Source organism: Palaemon carinicauda, chromosome 1 (genome assembly GCF_036898095.1).
Source record: "Palaemon carinicauda isolate YSFRI2023 chromosome 1, ASM3689809v2, whole genome shotgun sequence".
NCBI lineage: Eukaryota > Metazoa > Arthropoda > Malacostraca > Decapoda > Palaemonidae > Palaemon > Palaemon carinicauda.
In genome coordinates, this window is record NC_090725.1 from 245,289,489 (window position 1) to 245,313,582 (window position 24,094).

At 32.5% G+C, this 24,094-nt stretch overlaps 1 protein-coding gene across 12 annotated transcripts in view; it reads right to left on the minus strand.

The window, feature by feature from the left end:
* Positions 1-269: 269 nt before the first annotated feature.
* LOC137654777 (enolase-phosphatase E1-like) overlaps positions 270-24,094 on the minus strand; it is a 149,777-nt gene continuing 125,952 nt past the window's right edge. For 6 of the 12 annotated variants that reach the window (XM_068388784.1, XM_068388779.1, XM_068388764.1 and 3 more), the window contains 4 exons: positions 23,537-24,094; positions 15,423-15,495; positions 9,085-9,149; positions 271-3,683 (listed from right to left, as the gene is read on the minus strand). The exon at positions 23,537-24,094 is cut by the window's right edge and continues 1,962 nt beyond it. In XM_068388784.1, the coding sequence (XP_068244885.1) occupies positions 3,447-3,683; positions 9,085-9,149; positions 15,423-15,495; positions 23,537-24,094 (933 nt within the window). In that variant the 3' untranslated portion in view covers positions 271-3,446. The other 6 variants (XM_068388756.1, XM_068388736.1, XM_068388727.1 and 3 more) reach the window with 3 other exon arrangements.

The window sequence follows — 24,094 nt, forward strand, 5'->3', positions numbered from 1 at the left end:
AATAAACCCTTTGAATTGCAATGAGTAGAACGATTACTTTAATATATATATATATATATATATATATATATATATATATATATATATATATACATATATACATATATATATATATATATATATATATATATATATATACATATATACATATATACATATATACATATATACATATATATATATATATATATATATATGTATATATATATATATATATATATATATATATATATATGTATATGTATATGTATATATATATATATATATATATATATATATATATATATATATATATAGTATACTGTGTGCATATACTGCACATAATGAATATGGCTGTATATATGACATGTACACCGCTACATATTTATATATACTGTATATAAATATATATAATGACTGCCACAACATTCCAGAAATGACATATATCCTAATGACATCACTCACAGTAACATAACTTGCTCACATCACAAATGTAAAACATAAACAGATATATACCGTAATGAGGAACAAAAAGTGAATCCTTGAGGAATCTTAAAATATACAAAGAAAATGAAGTCATTTTAAAACATAACAACGAATGAACAAAATTTGTGTACCGATAAAGTTTTGTTCATACCCAAGTGAAACAATTTCTTAAGCCACATGTAAATGAGGAAATTGTCACTGAACAGAAAATCTATATGATACATGAATTTACAAATTAAAATGGTATTTCAGATTGGTTAGATATAAAAACAATTCTTTACAGAGACCACTGTGCTAAAATTTCAAACCTTCACAGAGACTTCAATTATTTCAGAAGGAAATAAATATTTACTAATCCACAATCCATTGCCTAAAGTTTGGGAAATCAGTCAGTTAAGACACTATAATTCTTAGACAACTAAAATTACCAAATTGAAAATGCACTGCTAACTTTACTGTGAATATAGCTATACATTGCTCACCATAGCAGACCTTGTAATGTTAGCCTGGATGCAGTACTAAAGGAAATGCAATATGATATAGCCTCAGTAGGAAGTCCCTAAAAAAGGAGTCCCTTTATTGCATGTCTTCATAGTTAACATTTCATGACAAACTGGATTATCCTTTGTCATTAGACTTCCTTATTGTTTATATGGGTATGTATCTAATGTTACATTTAATAAATCATATGGTCAAGCTCATTATAATTTTTAGAATGGAAGGAAACATTCACCTTCATGAAAGAAATCAACAGTATTTTTGTGTGTGTGTGGAAAATATGTCCTCTTCATTCAGACAAAAGTCAAAACTTTGATGCACCAAAAATATACCATTTCACCAGATCAAAGGTGAATCATGGATGGTTTTGAAGTACCTGACCAGCTTTGATTTTGTATGGAAGAAGAGAACATTGTAACACAAGACTGCATTATCTATTTTTACTTATGGTACAACTGTTTAATTAGAAAAGTTATTTAGTGTATCTTGAGTATTCATAAAACATAAATTTTGTAACATCAAAAAGTAAACCTTACGAGATATTCTTCTAACATAAACTTCTAAAAATCATATAAATTCTTACTGCACATTGGTTGTCATTACTGTACTTTATTATAGATACCATCCAACATTCAAACAGTGAATGAATATCAATTTGTTAAAATGAAAATAAAATTTTTAATTCTATCAAGACAAACAAGAAGAGAAAATGTGTTGATCACAAAGTTTTCAAGGCTAATTACCTTCTTAGGACAAAGTAGGAAAATTCTGAAAAGTTCCTTCATAGATTACCAAGCTTCTCAAATTCATTAAATATCATAAACTTAAAAGTGGAAAAGTAAAGTTGTAAAAAGTTGAGAAGCAAGAGAAACAAGATTTCCTCATAATGACGATTGTTATACTTTCATATTCATGGCAAGTAGCCTATGATTTAAAAACAGATACATCACTGTAAAATAAGATATGCTAGATTCTTTTAAAACGTTTCTTGTAATGAAAATACTAAAATATACCTAAATTTCATTCTAATTTAGTATGCCCTGTATAATATATTTCATAACACTGTACACCACTAATATCAGAAACCATGTAGCCTACCATTTTCAAACAAAATTAAAGTTCTCAAAAGAAATAAGTACCTTAGAAAATGGCATAATTCACACTGTTTCTTACAATCTCAGCTGGAAAAATAGCAGTAATTTCTTGATATTGAAAACACAAACACAATCTGTGTGTGTGTTTGTATACAGTATATATATATATATATATATATATATATATATATATATATATATATATATATATATATATATATATATATAAACAAAATAGTACAGAAATAAATTATTTTCAATGTTAACTGAAAACAACTGATCTAAAAAAAAAATGGTTAATTCTGAATGCTGTAACACGACCATTCCTCCAAACTTAAGGATATAAAAATACCAAAAGTACTAATGATAATCATTCTCTTATCAGCATTTACCGGTAACTTTTGCACTTCAATGATAAGTGTAATTCATATGATGGCTTTCAATTAATTTTCTTACGTGAAGCCAATATTTAGAAAAAAATATCCCTGGTAATCAAAAAGCTGCACTCAAATTAATATTCTAAATTAATACACCAAGACTTATCCATATACCTGTACAAGTAAATAAAACTACACACATTATTCTTATTCATCCACTTATCCATACTGTGATTAGCATGAGTCAAACTTGGCTGTGAATGCCTTAGTATTCCAATCCTTTGCATTTCTGGGATACAGAAGGATCTCTTTGAGAGTTTCACCTGCATATCTTTGATGCTTTTCTGTATATCATCAACGCAACACAAAGATAGCACTGATGGCGTTTCAAACATTCGTGAAGGTGGACAATGCCTAACTCAGAAGTGAAGTAGTTTGATTTTATAATAACTCAAGTATGATAAATCCGTCTCATACATTAATGATGTGAATTCAAACGTCAACACACTGAACATTATTGTTCTGACAAAATTGAAGATTTGTAGAATATCTGAATTTAACAGTGAATGGTTCATTCACATGTTTTATGTGTAAATACTTTCAGAATAGACCAGTCTGATGCAGACGATTTTGAACAAAAACCTGCTTAACCACAGATTGTCTTTCATGAATTTAGAGGTATGAGAGTAAGATCACCAATAAGATTACATGTATAGCAACAGAATTATCATAAAATTCATTTTAACTTTCAATGTGAAGAGTAATCACTAATAAAACAATCAATTTCGTGTTCAGTATTCGTAATTATAATACCTGTACAGTAACAAATATCCAACCTCAATCTTGCATTCCTGAGTGAACTGCTATATAAACTAACTACTCCACATCTGTGACCCTCCTGTCCCATGCACAAACGGAAGGAATTGTCACTTATAATATGAAATGGGTCATTTTTAGCTGTCAGTTCATTTTATGAGATGAGATAACCATTCTTTCTTTTCATTTTTTCCCATCATTCATCATCTGAAGTTTCCTCTGTTGCAGCATCACTTTTTGGCGTTGTTTTGGCTGATGCATCTACTGCTGGTCTTTTGGTTGCACTATCTTTCTTGGGGACCTCTTCAAATTCAACCTCCTCTTCTATTTCTTCTTCTTCCTCCTCTTCCTCTTCATTTTCAGCCTCCTCCTCCACCTCTTTCCTAATATCTTCAACTTTCTGAGTCGTGGCTGCACTCAATTTGGGTTCGTTCTGAACATAAAACAGATTCTATATTATAAATGAAAGGTTATATTATCGGGAAGCAATTCTGCTCAGAAAATTCAGAACCAGTTACATTAAATAAGCAATGACTGTATATGAGAAAATTTTCATTATAAAATTTATTACAATATTTACCGAAAACAATATTCATATGCTTTTGTGTTTCACGAAAAAAAGTTAAAACATAAGTTTTTACATGATTCAAACAGTCCTCTCATTATTTAATAGTTTTTCTTCACAACTGTTGGTACTGTGAACTGTACTGGCATGGTATAAAGGAAAATAGTAGTCTTGCTTTGATTCGAGTTCATATGTTCCCTGCTGTATCAAAGGGACCTAAAGTAGAGCACAAATCATAAACAATTTGAATGTACAGTATTTCAAATAAAAGACAGTATATTAGAAGTGGTAATCCCTCTTATATCACGTGCCTTTGCCTTTAGCAAATGCAAAGGTTTCATCAAGGCTGCAGTGTGCTTCACATGTCAACTTTTTAAGCAAGGAGGACATAACATATTCTTATATACGAGCTTGGCCATTCCTGATACATAGACACAGAAGCATCTCATCTGTATCTCTTCTACAAAAAAGTTCAGAGCAGTAGGATAAAGGTCTGGGCAGACCGGCTTGGTAATTGATTTTTCTATCTGAAGTCTAGTAAGATTGATAAAACCACCACTTAATTAGAAATAAGGTTGAATTATAGTATGACAATGCTTGTGTCTTACTAACCCTTTTTAGCTGTAACAAGGGCACTAAGAAAATGGTTTTCATCATTAGTTCTTTAAGACCAATAGAACCAATAGGCTCCTAAGGTGAATAGGATGCATATTCAAGCACTAAAATCCCAAATGATGTGGTTAGAGGTAGGAGGAACTTCAGTAGTAATACAATTCTTGATTTCTGGACTACTAAATAGATCAACCCTTGTATGTCTTAGAACAGATATCTACATGGAATTGTATTCTTTGATTGTTGTTACCTAAGTGTTTCAAGTAGCTTTCAAAAGCATAAAAAATTTATAACATTATATAAGGGTTCTTTATGCTTATGCAAATTAAAGTAGAATGCCCTTTTCCACTGGTACAGAGAACTTATGAACTTTCTACTAGAATAGATAATGACAACTTGGAAGGCTTTGAAAACTTTATGATCAGGGGTAGGAAATAAAGAGTTTTCAGGCAATTTGCAAGAACAAACAATAAAAAATCTGTAATTATTATTCTTACATCCAGTGAAATCATAAATTTACACACAACCATTTTGATCATGGGTTTAAATCTTATTTATGACAAGTTCTAGATCATGATATCCAATGGCCAAGTCAAGAGGGTCTGGAACTAGGGAACAGAAGACATCCAGTTTATAATTGAGGGGACTTCTGAGGATTTCCCAGAGACCATTTAGTGGGCAGGGGTTGGTCTTTCCTTCTCTGTTGATCTATTATGATGTTCAACTTTCTTAGGGTAAACTTTGAAATCCTTCATGAACTATGCCCAGCACAGTAAAGCATGGAGGAAAAGGGACTATTTTGTTCTCTCTTGTTTCCTGATATAAGATAAAACCATTGCATTTTCGGGATAAGGGGCTACAATCTTTCTTTGCATTTTTTTCTTCTGCTATATGCAAGGATTTTAAAACCATTAACAGCTCGAAGCAGTTTATACGAACTATGCCTCTTTCATGCTTCAAGGGCAACAAACTGCAATTCCATTAGTTGTGCCATACCCTTTGACCAGTGTGTCTAGATATAAGACAAGGTATGAATTCTTGATCTCTGCCTAATGCCCAACAGAAGGCAGTGTTTGTCACTCAATTAAAGCGATACTAGGTTTAGATTGGAAATTTTTGGGGTGAGTACCAAATGAGTACCAATCTACCAATCTGTCCAGTAATTAATTTGGGCAGAATGTGTGGGGTCTCGATTTGAAACAAGAATGAAGAATAAACTTATCTAAAAAAAAAAGGCCATGGCATACAGAAGACATATTTAAGTGTTGGCAGGGAGAGGCTGTTGGATCTCGATGTTCCAGATCGAATCTAGGATGAATCTAACCGCCTCACCACTGAAGAAGCCAAGTAATGAGCTCAATCTATCACTATCCTTAAATAAACTATCTGTTGAGTCTGAGAGTTATGGCTTTATCAGACTGACTAGAATACCCAGAATAACAAAAGAGTTCAAATTATCTAATGGGCCCTTAGGGTCTCTAACAAGGAGTATTCAATGACCAGTCATCTTGATACTGACGTCTTATACCTATTTGAATAGAGCCATTTTACTACTCGGGTCATGTCACGTATGAAGACATAAAAGGGCTGTGCATATATTGAAATTTGTAAGGACTAGAAACTTATCAAGGAGGGAGAAATCCAAAACCAGTCTCCAGCCTCCTGTCAGACTATTGTAGAAAGCCAGGGTAAAAGAACTGACCATACTCCTTAGATGGCATACTTTAACAAGTGGTTCTCATCTCAAGATGAGGAGTCAATGACTTTTCATTGTTGTACACGAACGCAGGGAAGCCTGTCCAAGACCCTTCTAGAGATGGATTCTCTGCTAGGGGGATGTGATCTGCAGAACCCAAGGTTCTGCTTGCATATACTAACAGCAGTGAAAGAAAAGTGACACCCTACCTTCTACCATCACCTGAGAGTTCATACATTGGGATAACAGTTTAACTGTCGTAGGATTAGTAAGAGATCCTCAATTCATTACAGGTTGAAAATGATGAGGATTTGTCTCGATTTAGTAGTTGCAGCTGGTGCCAAATTCTTGGAAGGTCTAAAAGACTTCGTAGGAATCTTGGCTAAAGGAACTTCCTAGGATTGTGTGAACAGAACCATCTGTCCTTTGGTCAAGACTTTCTCTAAAACCTGATGTAGTTTCATATTTTCAAAGAGGGGGCTGGGGGAAAAATCAAGGAAGGTGTCCATTTCCTGCTCTGTTAAAACAAACTTACCAAGATGGAATTAAAGTTACTCTCTTCTCTTCTTTACCAAATTAGATAATGTGTTGACCGAGTTACTAACACTGTCTCCAAGTGTGCAGTTGAGACATTTGAGGAGGCCATAATGTATGAACCAAGTGGCTTGATTTTAGGTCGTAATATCATTGAAAAAAAATAGAGACAATTTTGTATTTACCCCCTAAAGAGGAAACTGAGAAGGAAAAGTTTTTTTAAGATTTTCTCAGATGTAACAAATAAAGCCAAAGATATTAATCATTGCTGGTTGATAGGCATTCCCCTTATCAACATTAACAAAAGGAGCCAGAATAGTAGTTATACCTAGTGAGTTCCAGAAGAAGTAAATTCAAGAAGCAACTGTGTTCCCCATTCAGTCTCATCAACAATGGCAACCAGAGAGCATGTGTCTTAGAATTTTCAGTCTTGCTACAAATTCTGTTTGCTGACTTCATTAGCTTTGCCCTAATGAAGTTTAACTCATTTGGTCCTAGCATCAGTTGAAAAGGGATCTCCATCCTAGATGAAACACTGGATAGATGGTCTGTTGTTCAATCTAATCTTACATGATCAGGGAAAAGCTCCTGTATTCTACTTTCCATTGAATAAAATGTATTGGCAAAGCCTAGTTCCGCATCAGAATCTGAGTCTACTCTAAAGGAGTGTTCGAGTCTGTGATAAATGCACTTGGTTTCTGAAGTTGAAATTTTCTGAGGGTACAAAGGACAAAGTAAAGGGTCCCCAAAAATTGAGAGAAAACTTGGGTAAAAGTCATGAAAGCATCAAAGACTGTGTAGTACTCTGACTTACAAAAAAGCATAAACAACTTCGAAAGGAAAGAAATACAAATGGAAGGCTCCTTTAAAGAAGTAATTGCTTGATCAATAAAATTATTAGGTACTGACTTGGACATCAAAGCAGAGGAGTTCTGGTAAAGTGACACCAAAACTTGCAGATACGAAATCAGTGCCTTAAAAGTGAAGGAAATGCAAAGCAAAACAGCACTAAAAGCGCCTGATAACTAAATTCTAGGTATGCGAGTGCCAAAGAAGTGGTTGCCTGTTGACTAATGGGTGCAAGTTTAACATTTACTTTAGCAGTAGACAGCTCAAGACTAGGAGCAGGAGTAGCTGGAGCATGAGAGGCAAGTGCTAAACTGCTCACTAACATATGTACAACAGCTGGCCGGGTTCTTGATGAAAAAACTCCAGGAGAATGGGCAGCTAATGTCTGAGAAGAGAACGTTTGCCAATTCGTTGATGTTTTGTGAAAAATCAGGTGCACTAGCAGCATTTATCTCTAAAACAAAGTGGGTGTAAAACTGCTAGCAGGCAGAAAGAGTGTTATAGCTCAAAAGCTCAAGATGTAGTAAAAAATTATCACTGAATTAGGTGTCAAATTTTAGAGGCCTCTTAAAGTGTGTAAAAACCAGTGAATGTTGAGCAATAACACTTAACAAAAAGAAAGGGACTGTTACGTCTAGAAGTGGTTTGTAACATCAAGCCACTAGGGAAGATCGGAGGTTTGAAGAATGATGAAGCAAAATAAGGGGCCAGAGTAAGTTTTCATAACTTAAGACTTACTGCAATCTTTCTTAATGAAAAAGCGTGTCTTGAAGTATCTAACTAACCCTGACAAATCCACTGGCAAATCTCATTCCTCCAAAATGCTGAAATATCTCTTCCTATTGTTCAGGTGCAGAGACTACATCGGATTTACAGCATTATCGGCATGAACAATCATGCTACAGACGAACATAGGTGTCTACACAAGAGAGGGAAGTGAAGGTGGGTGCAACTCCGACCTCTCTGCTTCCATCTAGGTCTAGAAATGAGCCTGTTCAACAGAAAAGAATCCACAAAAAGTTAGAACTTCTGAAGTTCCAGTGATTAACTGTCTGATTACATATTCTACCTTTACACGTAATGCCATTAAAGTTGGGCTTAAGGTCAAACATTTAGGCCTTACAAAGGCCCACATAATACATCACTGGACTAGAGTTAGTCAATAATATATTCAGATATATCATGAGGCAAACAGAACCCCCAAAAAGAGAGAAAGATAACAAGCTCTCATGAAGCAAAATGATACTACAGTATTAACAATCTTTTCATCACGATGAAACTTGACAGTTGATTAAACAGTAGTTCCCAAGCTCGCACATGTAAGCAAAAACAGTGTAAACATGCGCTAGTACTGTTACAGTACAGAGATTTTGTAATGAGGAGCTGTTAACTCATGGGCAGGTTATTTAAATCTAGTAGAAACTTTAGTTTTCCCATTTTCTTCCTAGAAACTGGCACTTGAATCGTAAAGGCATATGAACATTTGATAAGATTAATTAAGATAATAATGGGTTGATTCACAATTCAGATATAAAACAATACTTATAAATAGAGGTATATACTGCACACATAACTAACCTTGGCTGTTTCAGCCCCTTCCTTCAACTTTTTCACCTTTGTTGTTGTAGTTGTATGGTCTTCCTCTGAAGGAAAAAATTCAATATTATGATGGATGCAAAGAAAGAGAGAGAGAGAGAGAGAGAGAGAGAGAGAGAGAGAGAGAGAGAGAGAGAGAGAGAGAGAGAGAGAGAGAGAGAGAGAGAGATGAAATTAGTTAAAATGCCCTACTTGGTAAGTTGCAGGTAGGTACTGTACATCACTTTTAGGACAGTATGAATTCAAACCTCATTTAAAGAAAGATATGTAATGAAACGAAATCCCGAGGAAAGAAAATAAGACAAACAGATCTTCTAATTTCTATTGGAATATGATATAGCAATAAAGTCAGACAACATTGTCTACTGTTGAGAAACCTTGCGATAGATCTTAGAATTAATGGCATCACTGCAAGGTACTTTCGAATTATGAAGTATAATAACTGTTATATTCCAAAAGAAATTTGTTTAAATTAGTACATCTTAACAAACTGGCTAAATGAAGGTGCTTTCCATGACACAGGTGAACTAACACTAATAAATGTGATGAATTACATTCTATCTAAATTAAAACTTGAAGAATAGATATAAGTGGCCAAGGTTGTTTTTAATATCTAGCATAAATCTCGACCCAGTGGACATAAGTGCATTTTACGTCATCTTTCGCTCCAGAAAAATGCCTTATAATTAAGAAAATAAACATACCACCGTACCCCCCCAAAAATATATTCACAATTTCACTATTTCAATATCTGTTAATATCTACAAAGAGCAAGCTTCTGAACCTCAAGATAAAAAGTAGTCTTTTCTCTCTCTACCCTTATACCCCTGCCCTCGTGGACAAGCCAGTGTGTTTTTTTTAAAGAGAACAGGAACCATGTCGGGCAGACCCCATGAAACTCATCAATATTAAAGTCGTTAATGAATTTTGGTAACTGTGACTTATGGCTGTAAGCGGGAAAGGGTGATACGTTATTTACATGTAAGTATTGAAAAACAGTAATACATTAAATAAGAATGCCTTTACACAAACTACTATCAGAGGAATGGTAGGTTAACCTAAGATTGTATGCTCGCGATTACTATTAAAGATATGTTGGGCATGAAAACTACAAAATAGCAAATTGTACGAAATGTTATTGATATAACTTCTTTCAAAAAAAGATAAAAGAAGATTGTTTAGTAATATGAAGCAAACTCTCAAACAGTTCAACGATACAATAAATTTTAGCTTCCACGGAAGCTAATGATGTTGCCTTTGGAATCTAATCATGGCCAATAATGAGGAATTAATTTAAGATTCAATTTCCCAAATATCATCCAATGAACTAATATCTTGTTCAAATTAATTCTTTATACGTTTTAACCATGCAGTGACCTTCAAATTACATATATCACTACTAAAGTAGTTAAGTAGTCAACAAAAGATTGTGTGAAAAGGCATATGTAAAATCAAAGCTATCAGGATACAGTAATGTAAAACATAAGTATCGTAGGGCCCATTTAACTTGGTTGCCAAGACCTATTTCTAGCATGCAGTAACATATGTTTTATCTTGTACAAAATAAACAAGCTGCGACTTAAAAGATCAGCATAGACATCATTTAAGAATTATAAAATTAGAATAACCTAATACAAGAACAAAGAATTCTGGGACAAAACATGAGCATATTTAAAGGCATCCCATGACTGCTAAAAGGTTTTGACCACAGTATGCCTATCTATAAAATTTGAATGTCTTTTATGCTTCACTTATAAACGGGTTGTTTAAGTCATGCATAAAGTAATGTTAAGCATCTACATCTCACCCAAGTATTACAGTTTCATTCCCTACTCAAGAACTAAATTTACAAAAGATATCGTGGGACTCTAGTCTCTATACGTGAAGAGGGTAAAAGCGAGCAACTCAGAGATTTCGATTAGAATAATTCAAGTAATTCTTGACAGTTTATCATATAATTTTTTAACTATTCATGATAAAAATATTACGTAACAGAAATTCCATGGCAAAGTTAACACTGGTAAAGAAAGGTTTAAAGGTCACTCATGAATGGCAGAGGCAGGGGACAGTGACACTGTCCTAGCAAGCAGAACAATACCCTAGAGGCTAACCATATGCTCAGTGGCCAAGACCCCTCTTCACCTAAGCTAGGACCAGGGAAGGCCGAGCAATGGCTGCTGATGAATCAGCAGGTAGACCTATATGCTCCCCCAAATCCCACATCTTTAGCTCACAAGGATGCTGTGATTGCAGAAACTAAGGAAACTTACAAATACAAGAGGTAGCGAGAAGGAATGGTATGAAGTTCACTCGAAGAGTAGAGAAAGGTAAAGCACACAATCAAAGAAATAAAAATGAATCTCCTATGTACATTATTAGTGCTAAGCGTGCAATACTATACATATTTTTATTATTTGGATCACCATACAAAAATCCACCTACTGTATATTATACAATATTTTTCAAAGGAACAGGGAAGAACTTGGGGGCTTTATATATCTCGGTATTGATAATAATAATACAACGAAATGTAAGCACACAAGGAAAAATTACCAATTACTGACATTACTTCTTTGATAAAAGTCAAAAGGACATTCCTTGCCTCATGAAAATCTCTCCTTGGGTGAATGTTGAACTGCTGCATAAGATGACAAAAGAAGAGGGTGGAGGAAGAATTGGAAAAGAAAGGAATGGTAGACTAAAACAAAATAAGAACTAAAAAAAAATAAGTACAGTACTGTATTTACACAACCAAGACAAGAATGCAAGACTTTTTACACCACACACAAATCAATGAAAGTAGATGGAAAGTCCTTTATCAATATGTTTGAGTTAGATATGTAACACACTTACTTTGTGTGAATATAATGTCAATAGTCAGGAAATTAAAAAAAAAAAAAAACATATGCAAAAATAAAATAAATGTATCTGGCTTACAGGGAACTAAAGATGAAATTCAAAAAGCGGGAACTCCTTGAGTGGTAGGCTACGGGAGAGTGAAGTCTTCGAAAAGAATCAGAGAATAAGGCAGCCTCTACCGAGATGTTATTTTCTCTACAAAATTCTTCTTCACTCTTGAAATTGTATGACTTGTACACTACTTTCTGTGTTTTTGTCCTAGTACAGAAATAATAAATTGAATGACAGACATACATTCAGATGAGAAACAGAGGTTCTTAAGGATAGACACATTACACATTTATTGGTTAGAGAACTGCAATTGTTAGTTTGATATCTGAAGGCGAAGTAACTAGAATAATAACTGCAGGACCTTTCTACTTGTGTGCGTCCATGCACTCTGCAAAGAGATGCAACACAAATATATTAAAAGCCTTAGTTTCATCACTGAAATAGCAATTTTAACTTGAAAAACACAATGAGTGATTGCAAGATATACCAAAATATTGTTGTTACTGCAAATAATAAAAGGAAAAAAATTGATTTTATCATACACTTATCAATACTGCATGTCTAACTTTATATGTTAATTTTGTATAAGTGCTTTTGTTTCTTCCAAATATTAATTTTCTGAAAATAAATCTTTAATATGCATATGGAATCAGTTTCTCCAAAGGAACTCTAATTTGGATTGTAATAAGCTACCATTCAGCTTTCTATCATTATAATTTCTGAATAAATGCATCGCACATTTTTTACTACAGAACATCCACCTCATAAGTAGCATATGCAAGAAAGTTCGAATTGTCACTAATTGTTCCCTTTCAGAAGCTTAAAACCTGTGCAGATTCTAACTTATCCTACATAACTACCATCACTTGAAAATAAATTGTTCAAATACGTATATTCTACTTTATGGTCTTGATTAGTCAATAAAAATATCCTCTTTGTAATCTAGAAAAATATTTCATGCACACTATTAGTTACTGAATATTACTTTCATGTGCTTGTAACCATGTATCTGATGAGTTGTCTTTAATTCAATATACCATATAATGAATTATTCTTCCTAAATAAACTGCAGCGTTCATAATCACTCCATCTTACTTAAAGTCCTCTCCACACTTGGACTTTTCCTATTAAAGTCATGACTTTGAGTCTATTTTTTTTTCATAATACAGGACTAAAGTATTCTCTTTTAGTTTATGACTCATTAATCAAATCTGCCCTTCTGTTCCGTTTATAAATGTATTAAGATTTGAAGGACAACATTTTTTGTGTAACAATATATTTATCATTACTATTGATATTTTTTTTTCGGTAGACGCTGAATTACTGAGAAATTATCATTGTCAGTTTAGATCTCGAACAACAATTGTCAGGGAAATCAATACATTTATTTCCTTTTATTATTTCTATCTTGGAATTCAGCTCAAAAAGATCAAATAAAAGCAACATGAGCCCCTCACCTCATCACATCAATAGAATAAAATCTAAACATGCCTTATAAAACATAGAGCAATTATGCAGTTAACATGAGCAACCTGTGCAACTGAATAAAATGCAAGCTGGTATTATGCAATGCTCAAGGTAGTTACAATAATATAGTAAATAAATAATGTGGAAGCGTGTGAGCATTTAATCCTCTAAATTAGCTTTAATAAATTTAGTATCATACACAGTATCAACATTAAATTTACTTCATGACAAAATCACATGTATAAAATGAAAGACATGCAAAATAAGGCGAGTCCAAACATATCAGAATAATAAAAAAAAAAATTGCAAAAAACCTCAGCAATTATAATGAAAAGATAACCAAGTCTCGAGTACTAATACCGTAAGCAAAACATTTGTATATATTTACTATACACTATAGATTAACCTGATAAAATTTTCAAAGCTATCAAATAATCTTTTACAAAACAAAAATATCATATGCAAAGAAGAATCCTGGTTATTTAAATATCTACCTGTAGATGGCTAAATACTATCAATTCAGAAGTGCCAACTTCATGACATCAAAATGAAAATTCAAAATAATTTTTCTTTTTGTTCTCACTGTATCTATCCTCCTACCTTATAAGATACCATACCTCCCAGAGAGGTACTAGCTTTCACATTCACCTGGAGTAATTCCAATTAATTTTGATCCTTACCCTGACGGTAAAAAATAATAGATTCTCATATGGAATAACCAGTTGGAGATTTGGGCCAATCCAAAGAATTAAAGTTTACTTCCTTTCACTTTAACAAGGATGAAAATGGATGAAAATGAATGCAATTGAGGACTGCTTTATGGACTTACCTACCGTGTTATCATGAGATAAGCTGAGATGGAATATGGCAATGATGTCAGAGTAAAGTTGAAATGGCCTTCATTTATGTGAAATATATTAACAACCCTATTATCCTTATAGCTAGGACCTGGCGTCTAGAACTAAGGAAATGTGTCTGTTGGTCTGACCTGGTCTCAAAACATGATGTCCGATAAAAAATTATTTGAATCAGAAGAAAGACTCAGTCGTGGAAGTAAGGGATAAGGGTGAAATTTGCAACTCCCTCTACTAAAAATCCTTTCCTTTTGCAAAATTCATATGACCTGCCAGTAAGAGCACTATAAGGCGTCCGTTTGTCTTATCCAGTCTGACATTACAATTTGATAATCGGAAGTCCTTGTCAAATATGGAGTCAAGTAAAATGAAGAATTAAAATTACAGATTATATACAAGGTATATGAGCATAGGATGCTCTTAAAATATGTGTACAAAAATCACTCCTAAAAATCCCAAAAGCTATTATATATATGTGACGGCAGCACAAAAAGAATATAAGGATTGTGGTAGGCTACACTGTAAAGAGATAACAACCAACAACTATAAAAGTTACTATGGCCCATTAAGGCTATGGAGAGCACCAAATATACACTAAACTCTATCTGTGCACTATGCTACTTGTGTGTTTGTTTAAAAGTTTTGATGTAACATGCCATGATGATGAACAAGTAACAAGTCTCTAAGTTTTTTCACATGGATTGTTGGGTGGACACAATGAACTATTAGATAGGTGATGATGTTAACTGCAATTTTATTTATATATTATATGCATATACTCTGTATAGTATATATGTATATATACGCATATCTGTATATAGTGTGTATATGTATGTATATATATATATATATATATATGTATATATGTATATATATACATACATATATATATATATGTATATATATATATATATATATATATATATATATATATATATATTACAGTATATATGTATATATACGCATATCTGTATATAGTGTATATATATATATATATATATATATATATATATATATATATATATATATATATATATGATTACAGTACATAAAGATTGGACGACTGCAGTAAAGGGTCTTAAAACCTACCTTTGGTTATGACCTCATATTCATCCATGTCGGGGCTCGAACCCTTACTCGATGTCGGACTATCCTCGTTCTTCTAAAATAATTGAACACAATTCATTAGTTCCCAATGTTAAAAAGAAAATGAATATACGAGGAACACTAAAATAAATTTCTAACATAATTTTGAGTGTGAATTAACATTAAAACCCTATGGAATAGCTAATAAAGAATAAATTAATTTCCCCTCTACATTAACAGCAACAATTAATTCCCCACATTTATAGTGCAGTAAAGTATGGTGAATAAGTAAGAATATGTAAGAAAATATTACATTATGAGACTCAGAACATGTATTGTACTACTGCAGTCAAATGCAATCTATAATGGGCAAGCACCTATATGAACTCATATAATGTATTCCATTATTCTAAGTTAATCAAATATTATTTCCTCATGTTCAGGATTTCAATATACAGTAATTGGCAGACCAATTAATGAAATATATTCTATCACTTTTAAAAAAAGTTCTATTTTTATGATCTTGAATAGAAAATAAACACTTCCAGTTTGGGGGAAAAAATAGAAAGCCTTATACAATGGGACATCAAGAGTCATATCTTTCATAACCAGTAAAATATATGAAGTTTGAATATTCTTACAATACATCAAGAGAAAAAATTAATGAAAGTTCCTTAATAAGTCAGCTATGTCTTTGCTGCCATGCTACTTGAATAATTAATTACTAAATTATCTACAATTTGTTATAAATTTTAAGTAAAGTACTGAATCTTGTTTTGAGTTACTCTCTAATGTAATGAATATATTTTTTTCTTTTTAAATATTTAATTGTGATACATGTACATAACAAATTGAAGCAATCTTTACAATTTGTTTTATTTCCTCAATATCATAAAGTGTTTGATTTTATGAAAGCATAGTGAAGAAAGAGAAATGAAGGGCATCATTTATGACATCGTTATGAAGTGAAGTTAACTATGTGGGAAGCAAAGGACAAGGAAACCCCAAGAAGAATGAATAATACAGTACACGTAAAATCAACTTTATTTGATAAAAGCCTATTCATTCTAACTCAAAATTAAGTCCCAGTTAAGTAAAATTTGGAAATCAAATCGCCCGACATTACATATAAAAATCAAACTATATATCAGTTTAGTGAGATCTGTGTTCCTGTATGGACATGAGTCGTGGTATGACAATGAAAAAATCTCCAACATATTTAGTACATTTAAGAACAAACCCCTCAGAAGAATATTGGTATTTCAATGGCAGGACAGGATTAGAAATTAAACTATAAGAGAGATTACTTGAATGCCATATGTGGATGAGATTATGGTGAGGGGTAGATGGAGATGGTTTGGGCATGCTATTCGCACTCCCCAATAAAGATTAGTTCACCAAACTTTTAACTGGGCTACACAAGGCACTAGAAGAGTTGGAAAACCCAGGCTTACGTGGCTGATAACTATGAAGCGTGAAGTACGTGATGATGAGTGGAGAAGTATTGAATTAAAAGCACAAGATAGAGACAACTGGCGAAATCTAACAGAGGAAATTTGCTTCAATAGGCGTAGAAGATGATGATGATGATGATGATGATGATTCATTTTAAGACAAGTTACTAAACCAACTGGGAATATGAGGTTGCACTGTCAAACAACTATGTGAAATAGAATCTGCACAATTAAGAAGTTGACAAATAGCTTCATCACCGAATTAAAGCTGCTGACTAGCATGAAAAAACTATAGTCTTTGGATTTAGATACTGTAATTTGGTTTCCAAGTTTTTAAGAATGATGGTAATGAAGCTTACCAAAGTAGAAAACTAAATCATAAGTTACTCCAGTTGCATAAGAGACACCAGAAAATTACTCTAGTGGTACATACAACACAAGAAAATAATTTTATGTTCAAGTGGTTTACCAATTAAAATATGTTATAACAATGCAGGAAAAATAATGATAAATTGTTCATTAAACACAAAATGTGTTACAAGGATGTGCGAGATCTTTTTATTCATCATAATTGAAGCAATAACTTTATAAGTTACATATCTGTTCGACAGGCCAGGCACTGATTGTTTATACTATCCTCTAAATTTAAACATAAAAATTATGCAAAATTGAAAAGTTGGACCAAAATGAATGCAGCCAAATAGATAGAAGCAATGAGCTTCAAAGGAACAACATCTACTGTTAGAATTTGCATATGTAATTACATCAACAGGTAAGAAACCTTTAACATTTTCCTCTGAATCATGTTAAAACCCCTTTACGTTCTAGCTTTAGAGCTTGGCACTACTTTGCACATTACAAGGCAGACATTTGAGCAAATACTGTAATGCATACCTCTGAAAATATGGAAAACATCGACCTCCTTTCTGTATAGTTTTATACTCTCAGCTCACCAAAGACGACCTCTATCTTTCTGCTAACATTTTTTTTACTAATTCTAAAGTAAAAAGCAGGATAGTTTTCATTTTTCAATGAGGATCTGTTATTTAATTTTCCACCCACTTCATAATCTTCCTATTACATCAGAATTGATGAAAAATCAATAATGACTAAGGATAATTATACCATCAAAATCTTTCATAGACTTCACATAGGCCCTACTTATCAAATAAAAAATTTAGATAAATTCTTATTAGTAGTGGAAGTCTTATAGTGTACCGTTGATATTCTAGCATAAGCCTAGTCAGTCTTTAAGCTGTTATTGGTACTTCAATTTTTATACAGCATTTACGATCAAATTCGTAGTGGCAACCAGTAAAAAAGTGTACTGGAACGTAATAAATGTTCAATTAAAGTATTTCTTCGCAACTTCTCAGTTCCTTGTATTTCTTAAGATTTACGGCTGATAAATGTAATGTTTAAAGGAGTGCATAATCTAATGATACATGTGAAAAATAATCAGGATTTTGTGTCATAAGTGGCTGGCCTGTCAATCGACTCTGTGAACACATAGGTTATTTAACATTATGAATTCGAGATAACTACATTTGGTTAACATGTACTGTACAGCATATCCATGTATATATATATATATATATATATATATATATATATATATATATATATATATATATATATATATATATTTCCTTCTCTAAGCAAACATCACAGATCATGAATGAGTATATAATTGATTATACAAATATGTTTTGAATATGAAAAGTGAATAATACATTACTTGTGGTAAAACAAATTATTTTTATTTCCAATAATTTTCATTACTATTTGCATTGTTAGAACATATAACAGAAATTTAGTAATCCTACAAAAACTTATGGCACAAGAACCATGAATGTTCAATATCTATATCCTTAGTGTGTTTTCTGTATAAGCCACCTAGTATTAACAAAATGTAAACAACAGTAAAGAAACAATTCATAAAATATTATAAATGAAAATATTTCACAAGATTTAGCAGAGTTTTCAAGATAAGAACATGCACCAGGTCAAGAAAAATTAGATATACGAAACTGTCAATGACAACCATAACAGAGCAGTTGTATTAAAATAATATTACTGTATTCATGTAATTGAGTAAAGAGCATTAACAAACATATACTGTACATAGATTAATTAAAATGTTTAAGTACTATGCAATATATATCTGAAGGCATTTGCCATATAATGCAAATGAACTACTGTATTATACCCTACCATGAAAATTCATTTCCATTTCAAACTTACAAACCTGAGTCGTGGTTTTAGTACGGGGTGTAGGCAATCCTTTTTAAGAAAAGTTCTTTAGCTTACAAATATGCCTAATTTCATTGACTTGTTAAAAAATTAAATACAATACCACTTGAAGATTAACAACCTTTTACTGTTTGTAATACTACGTTACGCAATGATCAATACACGATCTGTTTATAGGTTAATGCCATAAACCCTAGGTACTAAACATATTCAGTTGTGTGAACCTATTCCATTTCACTTAAGTAAATCAGTAATGCACAGTATTGTGCCTCAAACGAAAATTACTAACTTATAATTAGGTCTCTGATTCCTGCTTCAGTTATATGGCAGTACATGTATCATACTTGCACTTTTTTTCAGAAAATTTTCATCAAGCATATAAATTTGATTTAAAGGTACTGTACAGTAGTCCTTTTCATACCGTACAGCACATGAAACTCATTAATTTAATAAGTTTGTAAATATAAATCTATATATAAGTCCTTTTATTCGGTAAAAAAAACTTCAGTATCCTCAGTCAACAACATTTCAAGAAAAAAATTTCCTTTTATTCATTACCAGACTTTAGTTTTATTACTTTTACAATATTTATACTACAGCACTGCTTATTCATTCAGTCTTAGATGTTTCTTATGTGAATGAAGGGGCTTATATATTAACAGAAATAAGATTCTAAGAACATTGAAGACATTTCCTCATTAACATAAATCATTGTAGTTTTCAAACTAAAATACACAGCTTATACTAGTGGCAGAGGGAGGAGACTGGACTTCTGGAAAAACATCCTAATTGGAAAAAACTACATATAAGCAGGGAAAAATGTAAGACCTCTTAAAACATATAAGTAGCTTGTTGTAATAATGGTGTGACAGAAATTTGGGTTATTGAAACAAAAGAAATCCGTGGTGTTTGGCATTGTACTTGAATGCTGTAAAGCAGATGGTATATCTTGGTAAAATTGAATAATTATAAGAGCACCAGGAGCTCTATCTAGTTGCCACGAATGCCATTCTAATTGCTTTCCAAGAGCTAAGACCAAGATTTCCCTGCTTGAATGTCTTTACCACCCCTCCCCCCAAAAAAAAAACCTCTCATCTAAAAGATTATGATAGCATAGTATACTTGAGAAGCCAAACATACCATAAATGTTGTAAAACAGTTTTAGAGTATTGATGTGAAAATTAAAAAGAATCTGTGAGCTGAAAACTGACTTTGAGAAAATATACTCTATGGAGAAAAACTACTTTCTTTAAAAACAAAATGCATGGAGAGTATCAATGTATCTTCAGAAAAATCATTATATATAAACGTCATAAATAAGTCACAGTCCCAACTCTGAGTAAGATTCCACTTTTTTTTTTTTTGCAGTTGTTCTATAAACATTGGTCCCAATGAGCATGCGATTACTATCAAGCACAGGCTAGAAGGATCTGCAGATAGTTCTAAGCAAGTTTGGGATGATTTTCTTCCTTAAAATATTTTACAAGTTACTGTCCAGCACAAAATAACAAAGGCTGCAATTTTATGTTCTTCAGCTAAGTGTCTAAAATCCTGTACCTTTCTTCCGGGAAAGGGTATAAAGTTAAGCATTTCCATTTATCACCATTAAAATCAAAAGTGGGTAAATCTAAAAATGCAAGGATCTATGAGTCTCTCTATATAAAAATCTAGTTAATAAAGTAAACCAACAAAATCATCTTTTCATGTTAACAATAAATGCAAAAAGATCTTCTGAATATTGTGAGACAAAATTTGTGAAATTTCCCATTTTGTCACACTAAGCAACATAAAGCATATGCTACAGAAAATTCTAAGCAGAACAAGAATGTTTACTTCAAAAATCATGGGGATGGAAAAAGTAAACCAAGATTTATATGCTTTAGGTCATTTTAACCTACTAAACTATCGAAGGTGTTTCACGCTATTCACAAAGGGTGACTTTTACATATGGATGCTTAATAGGATCAGCCACAAAATTCTGGAGACCAAAAATCAATTATTCTTTTCTATGTATTAAAATATGAACAGACACTTCCAAAAAGTGTCTCTGGAATGATGTGTCTTAGATTTACTGATGCATAATTTTAATAATCCCCTTTCTAAAGCTCAATAAAAGATAAGGAGTCCTTACCTGAAATCGCAAAAGGAAACTAAGTTTTATAAAGGACAATAAATGTCAAAAAGGTTTTACTAATAGTGTCATGGGAACTTTCAACTCGAGAAAACTTATGGATTGGTTCAGTTTTGCCTACTTTCCAGCACAATGTCTTGATTAACCTTTTACAGGTGGTGAGCTACAATGCCAAATACCACAAATTCTGAGAAGCCAATTCCAAATTCTTAGAATATAATTCCTTACAGAAGTGAAGGAATACTTTTCAATCGACTAAAGTGCGCATTTTACTAAGAATTATAACCACCCAATCACTGAGGTATACCAATTGGTAGATGCCCCCAAAGAGTACTCTTTAAATCTATTTGTGCAATCTGCTTTTTGATTACCCCATAAACCGAATGACATTTCCTTCAAACATTGTATCTCATTAATCAAAAAAATACAATTTCTCAATGAACAAAATTAATAAAGTATTTAAATTAGATACAGTGCTAAACAATTAATGTTCCAATATCTGATGGAATAGGAAATTCATGATGTCCTTTTCACATTAGATTTTGCTGTGAACATTTTAAAGATAACTGATGGAAAATATATATGCATCTTTCTGGTGTCAAAAAGAAAAACCAAAGAATCAAACTTTGAGAATAATATTGACATCACTTCATTTCCTAGGACCATAACGCCCCTATCACCCAAGGAGTCTCATGCATGAATGGAGTAGATTGGAATCATATATCTTATGTAGAGTATAAATATAGGGAACCAATACAACTATGGAGAAAATATACAAATAGCTTGCAGAAAAATAATGAAAAACCTCCACGGAAAATGAACCATCCAGTTCAATGCTTCTGTAAAGTAGTATTACTGTAAAATGTAAATAGAATGGTGTCAAACCCAATATGAAAAACATGAAGCAATGAATGACAGTACAGTACATCGCTTCAAAAAGAATCCAATTCATGTTAACAGTAATGAGGTACAAAGCATGGTGGAAAGAATAAAGTCAGGTGAAGTATGCAAGATTTTTAAGAAAATGAAAACATCACAGAACACTGATATAGTCTACAATCATACAACAAAACTGTACAAAAGAGGATAGGCTACACTTGTTCGTTCTGTTGAACAAAGAGTTTCTCGTTATAGAGCTCAACGAACCATACTGACTACAACCTTCCCTAAATTTCTGATTTAGTAGTTATTTTACTTTAGCCTTCTTGATGACAATCAAAGTTTAGCAAAATCAGGCTCATGTAAACAATGGTTAGTAATGATATGGGATTGTATATGGATAAAGCGCTGGGGTGAGTTACTCTACCGAAATGAGATTGCCATGTAGTAGACAGTAAGACTTGCTCAGTTTATATTTGGTTTATTCGTGAATAAAAACCAAACCACCCAACATAAATGCAGTGAAAATCTTCAAGTGGCTGCAGTACTCATAGAAATGGTGGATTTTAAAGATTAAAAAAAAATATTCATGTAACAATTAAGAAGTGCAGTGATGATTGGCTACATGTTGGTTCATGTCAGAGTATGACTGAGTTCCAAATTTGTTAAACGGACTACCAAGTCAACGAAACAATTTTAGCAACAGATCTATACAAAGATCACCAGGTTTCCTATTTGTCAACTACCTGCTTATTGTCAGTAAAAACTTGAATAAGTTTGTAAAAATTATCTCACACTGAAAGATTATAACAACATGCACTCAACTAACAGGTTACATATACAAAATATCCATAACTTAGAGTAGTTATACAAGATTAATTCTAAAGTTTGCTCATGAATTCACATATACTGCAATGATGGTTTGTGAATAAAATATGATTATAACCATTCCTTTAGTCATAATAATAGAAAAAATAACACGCATAAAGCACCCCATTTAAAAAAAAAAGATAAAATTCAATAAATGGGGAAAAATGCACAAAATCATTCCAGTTTGTGTAAAAGAAAAAAAAATAGTACATGCTAACAGGCATAACAAAATAGTAAAAGTTATGTAGTGTACATAATCTCACTCATAGTAACTTAAATAAAAGCACCATCCATATTAAAAAAATCTTATACAGTGATAGAAATAATAGGAAAAGCAAATGATTAATGAATACAAATAACATTAGTTTGAAGTTAATACCCTTTGCAAACTCATAGTTAATGTCATAGTGAAATTCATTTTAAACACAGGCTATGTGTCTGTTATTAAGTTCTATATTTCATTAAAGTAATAAGCACACATGGGTTTAGTGGGTAAGTGATGGCCACACCAATGTAAGACTGTTTCTTACTGGGCTAACTGTGGTGGCACCTGGACCTTCTTGGACTGCTGGTTCCTCATGCATAATTGGCTTCACAACAGAGGTATTTGATGCTTCTTCCAATGCTGCTTCTGCTAATGCAGCCTCAACAGCTTGGCCACTAAGTTCCATTTCTGGAGTGGATGAAGGCGATCCAGATGGTGAGTGGGAAATAGTGGCTACATAAACTACTGAAGACTGTGATGATGTTTCACTGGCAGCTGTTTCTGTGTCATTTTGAGGCGGAAGATTTGATACTATTGCATCATCTGTTTCACCCACAGCTACAACTGTTGTAGCAGATGAGGATTCATCTGTTGATAATGGAGACTGATCTGTTGGAATTTCTTCAGTAAGAAAAGTTGATTTAGTGGCAATTTCTTGAATTTCTTCTGGTGAAAAAAATGTCTCTGGTTTAGATGTTGCTAAAACATCAAGAGCTGCTCGAGTAGTAGCTGCCGCTACAGCTTCTGCAATCGCTTCCAATGAGGGAGTAATTTGAATCTGAGAAACAATTTCATGCTCTTTTTCTTTTTGTTGTTGTTGTTT